The sequence below is a fragment of the Schistocerca serialis genome, chromosome 4 (assembly GCF_023864345.2).
Source record: "Schistocerca serialis cubense isolate TAMUIC-IGC-003099 chromosome 4, iqSchSeri2.2, whole genome shotgun sequence".
Lineage (NCBI taxonomy): Eukaryota > Metazoa > Arthropoda > Insecta > Orthoptera > Acrididae > Schistocerca > Schistocerca serialis.
The window spans coordinates 218,720,724-218,734,954 of NC_064641.1; the positions used below are offsets into that span (position 1 = coordinate 218,720,724).

At 38.0% G+C, this 14,231-nt stretch overlaps 1 protein-coding gene across 1 annotated transcript in view; it reads left to right on the plus strand.

Annotated features, from left to right (window-relative positions):
* LOC126473653 (RING finger protein 145-like) overlaps positions 1–14,231 on the plus strand; it is a 189,902-nt gene that overhangs the window by 172,374 nt on the left and 3,297 nt on the right. Inside the window, exon 6 of the mRNA XM_050100877.1 lies at positions 2,640–2,790. Within this exon, the coding sequence (XP_049956834.1) occupies positions 2,640–2,790 (151 nt within the window). The remainder of the gene's footprint in view (positions 1–2,639; positions 2,791–14,231) is intronic.

The window sequence follows — 14,231 nt, forward strand, 5'->3', positions numbered from 1 at the left end:
GTGTGGATGGATATGTGCGTGTGTATACCTGTCCTTTTTTCCCCCTAAGGTAAGTCTTTCCGCTCCCGGGATTGGAATGACTCCTTACCCTCTCCCTTAAAACCCACTTCCTTTCGTCTTCCCCTCTCCTTCCCTCTTTCCTGATGAGGCAACAGTTTGTTGCGAAAGCTTGAATTTTGTGTGTATGTTTGTGTTTGTTTGTGTGTCTATCGACCTGCCAGCGCTTTTGTTCGGTAAGTCACCTCATCTTTGTTTTTATATAAAATTTATATTTGTTTATACGTCAACAATAGAATTTAATTTATGAAACGATTACTGATTTCATCCTATAACAAAAGATACTAACTAGGAATAGTCCAAATAAATTAGAAAATCCATTACATACATAAAATTAAGCAGAAAATTAGATCTGGTGTCACATTCTTTAAAACTGAGGGCCATCCTTTCTCTTTTATGAAAATGCAGAGTAGAACTTACGTATGTTAATGGTAATTAGTTAAAATTGAAAAAATAAATTTTAAAGAGGCAGATGGAGAAACTATAGGGGAAGTAAAAATATCCCAGCTTGCTTCGTGACAACTTGTGTGCCCCGTCCTGGAATATTGCTCTAGTGTGTGGAATCTGTACCAGATAAGTGTGACGGGGGATACTGAATGGATATAAATAAGGGCACCATGGATGGTTACAAGTTTGTTTGACCCTTTGGAGAGTGCCATGAAAATGCTGAACAAACTGAACTGGCAGTCACTTGAAGATACACACAATCTACACTGTGAAACCCTACACATAAAGTTTCTAGAACCAATGTGTAATTATGAACCTAGGAATATTTTACAACCCTCTACATGTCACTCCCATGGAGATTGTGAAAACAAGATTACACCAATTACTGTGTGCAGAGGAATTTAACCAATCATTCTTCCTGCCCTCCATAGGTAAATGGCTTGGGAAAAAGCCCTAATGACTAGTACAGTATGACATACTTTCCCATACAGTTCTCACAGTTTTCAGAGTTTGGCTGTAGATATAGATACCTAAAGCTTGAAAACAATGTAAATCAAATGGTTAATCTTTAATTCTGAACCTTTCATACATGGACACGACATTGTTTGCATAAATGTACTTCTAAAGAATGGCATTAATAACAGGTAACCAGTTTAAACATGATTTTTTTGTATCTAGATCAATTTTATGCATTAACTATAAGTTACTGAAATTGTGGAATGCAGGGAAGTATGTGATTTATTTGTTACACAAAATTTTGTTAATGTGGAGCACAAGATCTGACAGAAGTGGCATATTCTATTTAATCAGAAAAAGAGTGTAAGTGATTGTAGAAGTCATTCCAAAGATGATTTCTGTGGATGTAGTCATACAAGGTTTGTCTCTGGTGTTGATGAAAAATTTTAATAGTAGGATATAAAGCATAGGAAACCAAGCAATTCTTTTTCATAAGTTTGATATTCTACTTCTCGAATCCCCTCCCAGAGATCTACCTTGTATTGCTATTGTATATGCAACTTCAGTCTGACTTGCATTTAGCCCTGAAAATATTTTGCCTAATGTATTAATCTGCTACTGCATTCTGTAATTTTGATGTAATTAATGTATAACATTGGTTTGATGTGAATTACCACATCAGTTGTCATAAGCGTAGTTGTGTGATGAATGTTTCATGGACATACATGACGACTTTTTTGGTTTGTGATCATCATCATCATCATCATCATCATCAGTTTTTTACTATATTAGCAGGTCCATCGCCTCTCCATTTTCTGCAATCCTTTGCTTCCTTCTTAAGGCTGCTGTATGTTGTACCATCCATCATGTCATCCAGTATCTGAAATCTCTTCCTTCCTCGCTTCCTTTTCCCTTCTACATAACCTTCTAAAACTGTTTTTATCAGTCGATCATTCTGTCTTAATATATGACCAATCCAATTTCTTTTCCTTCTTTTTATTACATCTAGTAACTGTCTTTTCTCTCCCATTCTTCTCAGTACCTCTTCATTTTTTACTCTGTCCATCAAACTTACTCTTTCCATTCTCTGCCATGTCCACATCTCAAACGCCTCCAGCCTCTCACTGTCTTTCATCTTCAAAGTCCATATTTGTTATCATTGCATCTAATTATGCTCTTTGTCATTGCATATAGGTACTTGAGCATCGTCCAGTGTTTGATTGAAAGATTTAGTTTTAATAAAGAAGTGGTTTATAGCTAATGAAAAAATATTCATTGCCAACCAAGAAACCAAATCTGTTCAAATACATCCATAGTAATAATAGAATCTACTTTACAAATTTTTACGTGCGTATTACACTTGCAGTCAAGAAAAGGAAAATAGAACTGCTAGACTGAAATATCATGGTCAGTATGAGAGATTTCATATGTTGAATGACTGATAATGCAATTAACACAGTGCTGTGTGTTACTCATCCAAATTCGAAGACTTCACAACAAATCGCAGTTCAAAGCAGAGTCTCACAGAGACTTTGTTAAAAAAAGTGACTCATACATTAGTTTCAGTTAATGAACAGTTGGGTATCTACACCTAATAAGATTTTCCACAAAAATTGCACTCTGTAGCTTTATTTCAATAATACTTTAACTTACTCTCACTAAAAATATTTTTTTTACAGGTTGCAGGATCAATCGTTGTTTATTGTTTATTCATGTTTGATAACCTGTACAAAGATTCTTCGTGGGAAGCGTTGGATGATCTTGTTTACTATGCTAGAGCTGTTACAAGGGTATTGGAGTTTCTTGTTGCAGTTCTTGTAGTTGGAGCAGGTATTTATGTTTCTTTCATTAACTTAATAGCTATTTTTTTTTCAATACCGTATAAACTACTTTCATGAAAATTTTGATTGATGGTCACTTTTTGCAGCAGCTGTATGTAAATTGCAGTAGAGTGCTAAAAAATGACTTTTTGCACATTAAGCTTTTTTATTTCATTTATGCCTTGTTAAAAGGACAAAATGTGTCAGGGTACATAAATAAAATAAAAATTATTGTGCAGCATGCAAAAATGCATTTTCCAGTAAACTACTGCAATTTACTTCCATGTGCTGTGTATGTCACATAAAACACTATTTTTTCTGTATTGTAAAACATAGTTTTAAATGTAAAGTAATTCTATTTAGAGAGGAATTTTGTGTGCCATTAACTATGTGAAAATATTAAATATCAGCTGATTTATTTCTTTCTTTCATTTCTTTATTTTTATTTTTATTTATTTTATGAAATGTCTAATGTACTCTATGCATATAGCTGCAGGGTTTGCTTATAGTGTGTTGGTGTTTTATCAGTAGACGTAACCGAAACTGCCAATTACTGAGCTTTTTGGTAAGATTAGTTAATAATAATAAAGTAGTGTAGCAACAAACTCTTCATCTGTTCCATTTATTTTGTTTCATTTTTGTCTTCATTGATTCTGATGCTGTTATTTGCCAGATTTTTTTCCTTGAAAGAAATAAGTTTCCTGTATCGGCTGTTATTTCCATTTTATTTTTATTTTGTGTACTATAACATTTCAGCTTTACAGCAGTTCTCAATTAACTGCATAGAAATCAGAAAATTAGAACACAGACTACAAAGCAACCATAAGTTGTTTTTACCAGGATAAAGTCTGTCTTAAAACAGAATAAAAACAGCAGTTACAGTATTTAACCCATTAAATACATATGATTTGGGCTACAGTCATGTTTATAGGCAGTCCGTGATTAGCCTGATACACAATATTGTAAATAAAAACTAAACATGTAGTACAAGTAAAAATATTACATAGGCAGTAGTTGGAAACAACATGTAATAAAGTGGTTTACCACATTACTGGGCTTAAAAGCTGCACACATGATATTCGGTACTATAAGAACACTAAAACACAACTATGCCTTTTACTATTGTCAGGTAGCACTGTACTGTGCACAGTGACACCTCATGGCAAGTAAGTCAAAGAAAAACCCTGTGCGGATGGACATGCCCTAAATGTGGTCTATGCCTATGCTATCTACAATATTAAGATAAATATTAACAAGGGAAAAAATGAAGGATTATTTTCTCTTTATTTTCTGCACACCAATCACAACTGAAACTATCAAAATATAAATTGTTCAGTACTACAATTTTAATAGTTGTTATACACAATTTGCTACAATAAAATGAAATGAGATAACATACAGATTCCCACCTACCTCCTTGAAAACAGAACCATTAGGATCATTTAGATAAAATGATATAACAATATAACTTTACATGACATTATTTTCATCACATTTTAGTTCTACATTGCACATAATACATGTCAAGCCCACATACGTGCTCCCCTGCTCACTTCATGAATTCTGTAGTCAAGAGAGAACCTCTGAATAAAAATGTCAAAACTACAAAGGTATCATAACACTTGATGTCAAACTAAATGTAAAATAAGAGAAAGGCAACCACTTCCCTACAGCAAACAGATGTTTGATCCATAGATACACATAACAGAAAATAGTATCCACTAGCTTTCAAACTCTGTGTCCCCCCCTCCTCCAGTGGAAAGTACACACATTTACACACGCACCCAAACACACTCTACTGCAGCCACTTTTGGGTGTCTGTGTAGCTTCATGTCTGAATGTGTGTGCTGCAAAACAAGCCTGAGTTTGAAAGCCAGTGAACGCTGTTTCCGGTTATGTGTGTTTTTCCATCACACATCAACCTGCTCTAGATGACTGGTTGCCTTTCCCTTACTTCATCTATTGTTCCATCCGCGGATTCCCATTATATTCAATAAGTTGCTACCAAAAATCATGAAAAGTACTCAACCAGTTGTCTTTGAGATTTTTACATGAAGCTCTAATAAACATCCGAATAGACATGGGGCTATATTTTTCAATATATATTTTAATGGATACATATGTCTGCCTGTATCTGTATATGTACAGATGGATATGTGTGTGTGCGTGTGTGTGTGCGTGCGTGTGTGTGTGCGCGTGCGTGCGTGCGAATGTATACCTGTTCTTTTTTCCCCCTAAGGTAAGTCTTTCCGCTCCCGGGATTGGAATGACTCCTTACCCTCTCCCTTAAAACCCACATCCTTTCGTCTTTCCCTCTCCTTCCCTCTTTCCTGATGAAGCAACCTGGAGTTACGAAAGCTTGAAATTTGTCTGTGTGTTTGTGTGTTTTTTAACAAGAAAGTGCTGGTAGATAGACACAATAAAAAACACACAAATTTCAAGCTTTCACAACCCACGGTTGCTTCATCAGGAAAGAGGGAAGGAGAGGGAAAGACAAGAGGATGTGGGTTTTAAGCGAGAGGGTAAGGAGTCATTCCAATCCCGGGAGCGGAAAGACTTACCTTAGGGGGAAAAAGGGGAGGTATACAGAAGAGCGCATGCGCGCGTGCGCACACACACCCGTGCGCACACACAGCCATCCGCACATATACAGACACAAGCAGACATACGTAAAGGCAAAGAGTTTGGGCAGAGAGGTCAGTCGAGGCGGAAATACAGATACAAAGATGTTGTTGAGTGACAAGTGCTGTACGAGGGGCGGCAACTTGAAATTAGCGGAAGTTTTGGCATTGTTTTGCACTTGAAAATGACCATCACATGATGTTTAGTACTGTCAGCACAACATGAAAGGACAACAGTGTATTGCAGTTTTTCATATCCACTTATTTTTATAGTTATAGTTTTAACACCTTTCATGGCATCATTTCTGTTACTCGGCACAGCAGATGCCAGAGGAGTTTCATCCATAGTCAGTATTTGGGTTAGTTACACACTGGTTTTCTTTCAGTGTTGAATAATTAAATGCTGGAAATATAATACTTTCTCTTCATACTCTTGTGGCATTTTCTGAAATACTTTGGTTTTGGTTCGCGTGGTAAGTCCATGACACTTCATAAACCTGTAGCACCAAACAACTCCACCCTCAAAGTCTGTTGATTTCACTGTAGTGCTAGCTTACGAGTGTGTATTTGAAACATTTTTTTTTGTTAATTCTAATGTTACTTTGATGGTATACATTAATCCATTTCAATACGTCATCTCTGTGTTTTGGCTATTTTCCATTCAGTCCTCATTTGCACATTTAGTCTTACACATTTTTTTCAGTTCTTTTTTACTAGCCTGCCAATTGTGAATGATTTTTTTCTGTTGATGGAGGGCCAAAATGCTGCTCAGCTGCTCTGTTTCCATGTTCTTCTGCATATGCTATTACTTTCAGTTTATAGCCCTATCTTATGTATACCTTTTATTTTTTCTGTTATGAAACTAGCTACTAACAAAAATATTATACTGTTACTGGTGGCACAAGTCACTTTCAGTTCAAGTTCATTGGCACTATAGACTGCATTGTGCATCATAGGCTAGATAGTGCTCTGGGTTTGTGATGGCAGGGTGGGAGGGAGACAGTGTTAGCAAGCTTTTGAATCCGCACAACTCATGTTCGTGGCATCGCTGTACTGCTGCTGCCAGTTGAATCCATTGTTGCCAGATAGAGATAGATTTCTCACAGCATTGATTACATGGCTGTTTTTCAGACTGGCGGGAACTTTAAATCGAACACTGGACATTCTTATATTAATCTTGAGTATAAGACACACTTGAATTTTGGAGGCAATTTTTTGAAGAAAAAAGTGCATCTTACAGTCTGTAAAATGCCGTATCTACCTCTTAACATACACTAGAGAAGGAAAGTTGCTACTCAGCATGTCCCTGCTCTCCGAGACTGTAGACGTGTGTGCAAGTTGCGTTTATGTGAGAGTGTGTGTGTATGTGTGTATACTGCTGACAAAGGCCTTAATAGCTGAAAGCTTTAATTGTGTGAATCTTTTTGTTGTGCCTATCGTGACTCAGCATCTCTGCTATATGGTGAGTAGCAACTTTCCTTCTCTGGTATTGTTACATTCCATCCTGGATTTTCCATTGTTTGATCTTAACATACACTGTAACACAAAAAAAGGACACACCATGAAGAAATTATATCTAAATGGGATGGAAATCGGTAGATGTGATGTACATGTACAGACAAATAATTGATTACAATTTCATAAACATTGGATGATTTATTTGAGAGAAACAGCTCCACAAACTGAGCAAATCAGTAGCAGTTAGTACACCTCTGGTCCTCATGCAAGCAATCATTCAACTTGGTATTGATTGATAAGAGTTGTTGGAAGCCTTCCTGGGGGATATTGTGGCAAATTCTATCCAATTGGCACATTAGCTCATCAAAATACTGAGCTGGTTTGAGCACTGTGCTTATAATCCTCCAAACATTGTCAACATACTGCTGTGCTGTAAGGGTGTCACAGTTGACAACCAAAGAGATCCTGCTATGAGAAGAAATGGCACCTCAGACTATCATCCTGTTTGTCAGGCTGTACAGTGGGCAACAGTCAGGTTGGTATCTCATGCTGCCTGGAATGTCTCCAGACAGTTCTTTGCTGGTCATCAGGGCACTCATCACTGAAGAAAATTCTACTCCAGTCAATGAGATTCCAAGCTGAAGATGTGTCTGGAGATGCTCCAGATAGCAATGGGATACCGACCTGACTGTTGCCTGCCATACGGCCTGTCAACCAGGAGTGATAATTTGGAGTGCAATTTCCTTTAATAGCAGGTCCCCCTTTGGTTCTCAACTGCGGCACCCTTACAGTGCAGCAGTACATTAATGATATTTTATTCCCCCTTTTGTTGCTCTTCATGGCAAGTCATCCTGGGCTTACATTTCAGCAAGGTGATGCCTGCCTTCACACGCTATAGTTCCTAATTCTTGTCGTCGTGCTTGCCAAACCCTCACCAATTTTCTCCCCAGTTGAGAATGTTGAGCATTGTGGGCAGGGCAATCCAATCAGGTTGGGATTTTGATGATTTAACATGCCAGTATCATTCAGGAGGACTTCCAAAAACTGTCAATAAGTGCCAAGCTGAAAAACTTCTTGCATAAGGGCCAGGGATGGACTGACACTTTATTGACATGTCCAATTTGTGAAGCTCTTTCTCTTAAATAAATGACCCAGTGTTTCTGAATTTGGAGTTTCCATCCCACTTGGAGAATTCCTTCATGGTGCTTCTTCTCCAAATCCCACCCCATCCCCACCCCATCCTCCTTTGTATAGTGTATATTCTGGTTTAGTGCCTTGAAGATTGTGAAGACCTTATATGAATTCCACAGTAGTATTGGCTGGTGCTTCAGATTTCTGCAAAGAAGTGATCTCTCTGTTCGACTCCATTCTTCATTGGCATTGAGATGGCCGGTTATGTCCAGAAGCTTGTAATCCAAATGCAGCAGTCACACTACCAATTTCTGCACTAGATTGGCAATCCTGCAAGAGACCCATGTTTTGGGACATGCTGAGCAATACAGCAGCAGACTATAAAGGAGGTGAAAAGTATCTACTTAAGACCAACAGAAAACAATAAAACAGGGACGTGTATGATATTGCAGTTACTGCCCCCACCCCACATTATCTGAAGTGTAAAACTTTGTCTAAGGAAAACTTCTTCAAGGGATTACATGGCAGGAAGGCAACATAATTATTGATGGGCAGGTCAGTTACAATAGTACAGGCTTCTGCAGCCATTGTCACAGTCGGTAAAATTCTTCTGGGTCTGTGACCGCATTGCCAGTGTGTAAAATTTCCAACGTTTCAGGCACTGCTGCTGGTGGCCTTCCTCAGGGTGTTTCTTTAGCTAACCTTTATCTTTTGCTTAGTTACTGTTTGGAATTGTATAACTGGTGCACCAGTCAGTCAGAGAGATGTGTTAAAGTTGGAGACACTTAAAGGTCACTTCACACCTTGGGAAAGAAATATAATCGAGAACATACTAACTTGAGATATGGTTTTGAAACTGCAGATGCTTGTTTCTGTCATAAACCAGCACTTAAAGACCATCTCTAAAAGCACTGTTACAATTGGATCTTAGAAGAGGATCACACATTCACTCCATCAGGCAAGATTGTCAGTGGTCAGCCTTCAGCGTGAATGGTTTCTTCCTATGGTGCACAATATGAACTGATTTGATCAACAAAAGGTTTAAAAAGTGCTGCCTTTAAAGGACTCATAAAATAAAAAAACCTCTTCAGTTGGCAGTAATTTCTTAATGTTTTCCATGACCAGTTTCGAATCATAAAGCTTCACCTTCATGTACCACAAAATAATTGTGGGAGCATAAATGTTTGGTGGTTGGGCCAGTCAGTCATGGAGGTCACACCCATGTCAGAACGACTTCTATGTCATGCTGTCCAGGTGGTTGCTTGTCTCATGCTCCCATGCATTTGTTTGATGCATGACTTTTGTGTCATGCTGTCCAGGCAATCACTCTGGTTGCTGGTCCTATGCTCCCGTGCATTTGTTTGCCATTGGTGTGAACCCCCCCCCCCCCCCCCCCCCCCATGACTGACTGGTCCGACCACCACACATTCATGTTCCCATAACTGTTGGTGGCACCTGAAGATAAAACTTCATGCTTTGAAACCAGTCTTGGAATAAATCAAGAAATTACTGGCAACTGCAGTAGATCTTTATTCTGTAAGTATTTTCCTCAATTGCAGATGTTCATTTGATCAGGTATCTTGTGCCTTGAAAGGAAGCAAGGACAACATATATTGGCAAAAGGCAGTGAGGATGGGAACAAACATATTGCACATTCAGTGTGTATGCCTGGAGGCTTCATTCAAAGTGCTGCAGGCTATTCTGCAGCCATTGAGTGAACCAGGTGCAACCAACTGCAGATTGTGCTGCACATTGGAACAAATGGTGCCTGTCATCTGAGCTCCAAGATTGTAACTGGTTCATTCCAACAACTGTGGAAGAGAAGATGGTGAAGATCGCCCTTGGCCAGTGATATTAACAAAGGACACAATCTGCAGCATTCTCCCCAGAACTGATCATGGCAACCTGGATCTTACAAGGAACCCCTTGAGTGCGAGGTCACAAAAGGCAGTGATGTTTACGGGCATTCGACATCCCACATATTGTCTACCATGCAATCACAACACTGGCTGCTAATGTCAGCAAGGTGTTGGACTGCAAGTATCCAATGGTGAACATAGTTGAACTGCTTAGTCGGCAAGTGACTCACAACAGTGCTTCAGTGCTACTGGTGTTTGATACAGTGCAGAACAATGGCAGTGATAAACAAAGCAAAAATTGCATTATATCTACAACAACAGCTGCCGAAGTTGATGTTTTGTCAGGAAAAAACCAAAGGAATCCTGCAGAGTGAGAAAGAAGTGGTAGATGAAATATTAACATTTCTGCGAGGTGAGTGAGTGGAATATGTGGTGCCATATATGCTCGACTGTGTGGGCACTGTACATGAGGAGTACAATGATGACGATATGTTCTTAACAAACAAAAGTAGTACTGAAGCATATGTTGAGCCATGTAGTTCATCATCCTTGTTGGACAAGGAGCCACAGATGCTGTTTCCAGTATGAAATGTAGTAAAGGACAATCACTGTCCAAGAAATGGGTACTAAACATAATTACATACTTGGAAGATTATCTACAATGTAGTGAAAAAACAGTTGTGAACAGGTTTTGAATTGTCCACAAAAATATCACTGTGTAGTTTATAACAAAAACTGTGGATGTTCAAGGGAAAACAGTACACACTTGTTACAAAAACTGGTGCGTGTTTGTTACAAGGACACTCGATAAAATTTACAGGATGTGCATGTTAGTGACCTACTATATTATGCACATCAAATTGTGCATGACAAAGATTACATTGATTCCAAGGAGAGCAGTGGATGGTTGCATAACTTCAAACAATGTTACAGAATTGGAAAACATAAGATAACAAAATTTCAAGCAAAGCTTCAATTAGACAAAAAACAAGAAGCCATGGAATCAGCCCAAAAATTTGTAGATGAGATAAACAAACTTATTGTTCAGTAAGGAAATTGTTTTCAACTCTGATCAGTTAGGTTTCGAAGAGGAAATGCGTACAAAGGAACTGTGGAAATTAAACGTACCAAGAGAGTTGTATCAAAATCAACTAACACCAATGCCTTAACACATTCATACACGATTATGTCAATGATTAATCTGGATGGTAAATTGGCTGGAAAGTTATTTATTGTACTGCAAGAAGTTGGAGATGTTCTCCTTCCTTTCTTAAGTGCATGGTCTTGCAAGGGCAGTAGGGAATATTTATGTCACAGCAAGCAAGAGTGGAAAAATGGGCATAATAGAACTATGAGCACTGCTTTTGGGGAATATCGTGTCAAAATAACTTGCTTTTGCTTGATTCCTGGTCTGTGTATAAAAATCATACTCCTTTAGAACAAACTATCCCTAGTGAAATGTGTGCGGCATTGCAGTTAATACCACCTGGTTCACTGGACAAATTCTGTCTCTTGATGTTTGTTTTTCCTGTGCTTTGGAAACATATTATTGCACTCTCTGCAGCTATGCCTTAAAAGTTAACCAGTTTCACAGTAAGCTCCACGACAGACTGTTTTGCATTCGGTTGTATGCCATCACATTCCATCAAGTCTCATCACCCCACTATATCAATATTATTCTATGTGCATTCTTTAAAAGTAGATACCTAGCTGAACGTCATGCACTATTTCTAATTTGCCATTGATTTTGATGGTGTGAACTTTTATGATAACTGTGGTGTGCCATTTTTCATTCGATGTTCAAGGTGTAAGTTGGCAATTTATTTTGAACATTTCTTGAATGTTGATGATGCCCATTTTGTGAAGTGTAATACGTACGGAAGGTTGATCTCTGTGTCTCCCGAGCATTCATTTTCTGTCACCGTCCTAATGCACATGGTAAATCACTGGCAGCTAATATTTTTTTTCTGTCACAATTGTTAACACAACACTTTCAAGTGAACCTTACTAAAGACTAGACTTGCTACCCCACACTCAAAGGATTCTTTGTGAATCAAGTGAAAGGCCTGAACCAGAGATTTAGAACTTTCTCTGACAAGCAAGCCCACGACTTCCTGTACTTCAGTCATAGGGTTAAAACTACAGGGTCTGTCCAAATGGGTCTGGTGTGCTCTGCAGTTCAGAGGCTGCAATCTAGCTGACTATGTGTGAGGTGCAAACTAGATTTGTTTTAGACTAGGTGACTATCTAATCTAGATAATGACAGTTTTAGGAGATCAGACTCACCTCTGGATGTAAGCCAAAATTTGTTTGCAAGGAAGTACATTCCAAACCACATGGTTTCCATTGGAGAGGACTTTAATCTTCCAACAGTCAATTGCAATAATTACATTTGGGTAAGTGGTGGGCTTGATAAGATCTTGAAAACTACCCAGAAGCCCACTCATGAGGGATATGTATTCGAACTAATGGCAACAAATACATCTGATGTCTAGGAATATGTCCACATTTAAACTGGCATTAGGGACCATGAAGCAGTCATAGCAACAGTGGTTATCAAGGACAGTTAAAACAAGTAAGAACATTTATATGTTCAGTATACTAGGTAAAGAAGCAGTATTTTTACATCTCAATAAGAAACTTGATATACAGTATTGAACAAAACTTCTAAGGAAACAGAAACTACTGCACAACAGATGTGAAACAAAGTGTAGGTCTATAGATAAAAAAAATGCTAAACAAAACACATTGGCTGTCAAGAGAGCAATGAGTAAAGCCTTCACTGAGTACAATAGCAGAATATCATTGAAAGTTCACTCACAAAACCCTAACGTATTCTAATATAAAGGTTGTCAGTGGCACCAAAGTTAAGTGTCCAAGCAATCATGAATGACACGGGAACTAAGATTGAGGATGGCAACGCAAAAGCAGAAATTCTGACATCTGTTTCACAAAGAAAAATTGAGGAGTCTTGTCCCAGTTTGTCACACCACTGCAAAGATGAGTCACACATAATGGTGTCAATGGCATTGAGATATAGCTGAAATCAGTCAAACTGAATAAATTTTTAGGGCCTAATAGAGATCCAATCAATTTCCACAAACATTTTGCCTCTTTTCCCCATTAAATATTTAGAGCCCATGAATTAAAAACTGTGCCCTTGAGATGGAAGAAAGCACAACTCACACATGTCTATGAGAAGGATGACAGAAGTAGTCCAGGAAAATGCTGTCCAGTTTTTCCTTGATATCCATTTGTTGTAAAATCTTTGAACAGATTCTGAGCTCCAACATGATAACTCAGACAGGACGACCTTCTCCATGTCGACCAGCATGAATTCCAAAAATGTTGGTTATGCAAAACCCAACTTATACTTTTATCACATGACATCAAAAACAATGGATCAAGGTAATCAGGCAGTTGCAGTGCTTCTTGATCTGTGAAAAGCACTTGACCCAGTACTTCACCCCATGCTTGTTATTGAAAGTAAGACCATATGGGGCATGTCAAGCAAAATTTGTGACTGGATTGAGGATTCCTTGGTAGCAAGGAAGCATTATGTTATTCTGTACAGAGTGTCATTGACATTTGTAGAAGTAACTTCATGGATGTCACAGGGTAATGTGTTACAACAATTACTATTCATATTGGGTCTTAGTGACGCTGCAGACAATATTAATAGTAACCTCAAACTTTATGCAAATATCACAGTTGTGTATTGTCTGAAAAAGTTGCACAAATATTCAGTCAGATATTAATGAGATTCCAAATTAGTGCAAAGATTGGCAACTTGATCTAAATATTCAGAAATGTGAAACTGGACACTGCACAAAACAGAAAGAACTATACTCATTCAAATATCTGGGTGTAATAATTTGTAGAGATATCAAATAAAATGATGGCATAGGCTTAGTCATGAGTAATGCAGGTGACAGCCTTTGGCTCATTGGTACAAGAGTAAGGAAATGCAATCAGTGTATGAAAGAGAGAGCTTACAAATCACTCATGTTGCCCATCCTAGAATACTGATTAAATCCGTGGCCTCTACTAAATATGGCCAACAGGGGATATTGAATAAAAAAAAAAAAAACTATCGTACTGTTGAAGATAGATGCAAACAATCCTATGAAAGCCTACATACAAAATTTCAAGACCTAGCTTTACATGAGAAATCTATAAATATACAACCACCTCCTATGTATTGTACTCTTGCAGACCTCAAAGATAAGATAATGCTGATTACACTGCACATAGAATCATTTAAGCAACTATTCTTCCAACATTTCAAATATGAATGAAATGGGGAGAAGTCCTAACAAGTGGTACAATGGGAAATATTCTTTGCCATGCTTTTCGAAGCTTTTAACAGTGTGTAGTTGTAG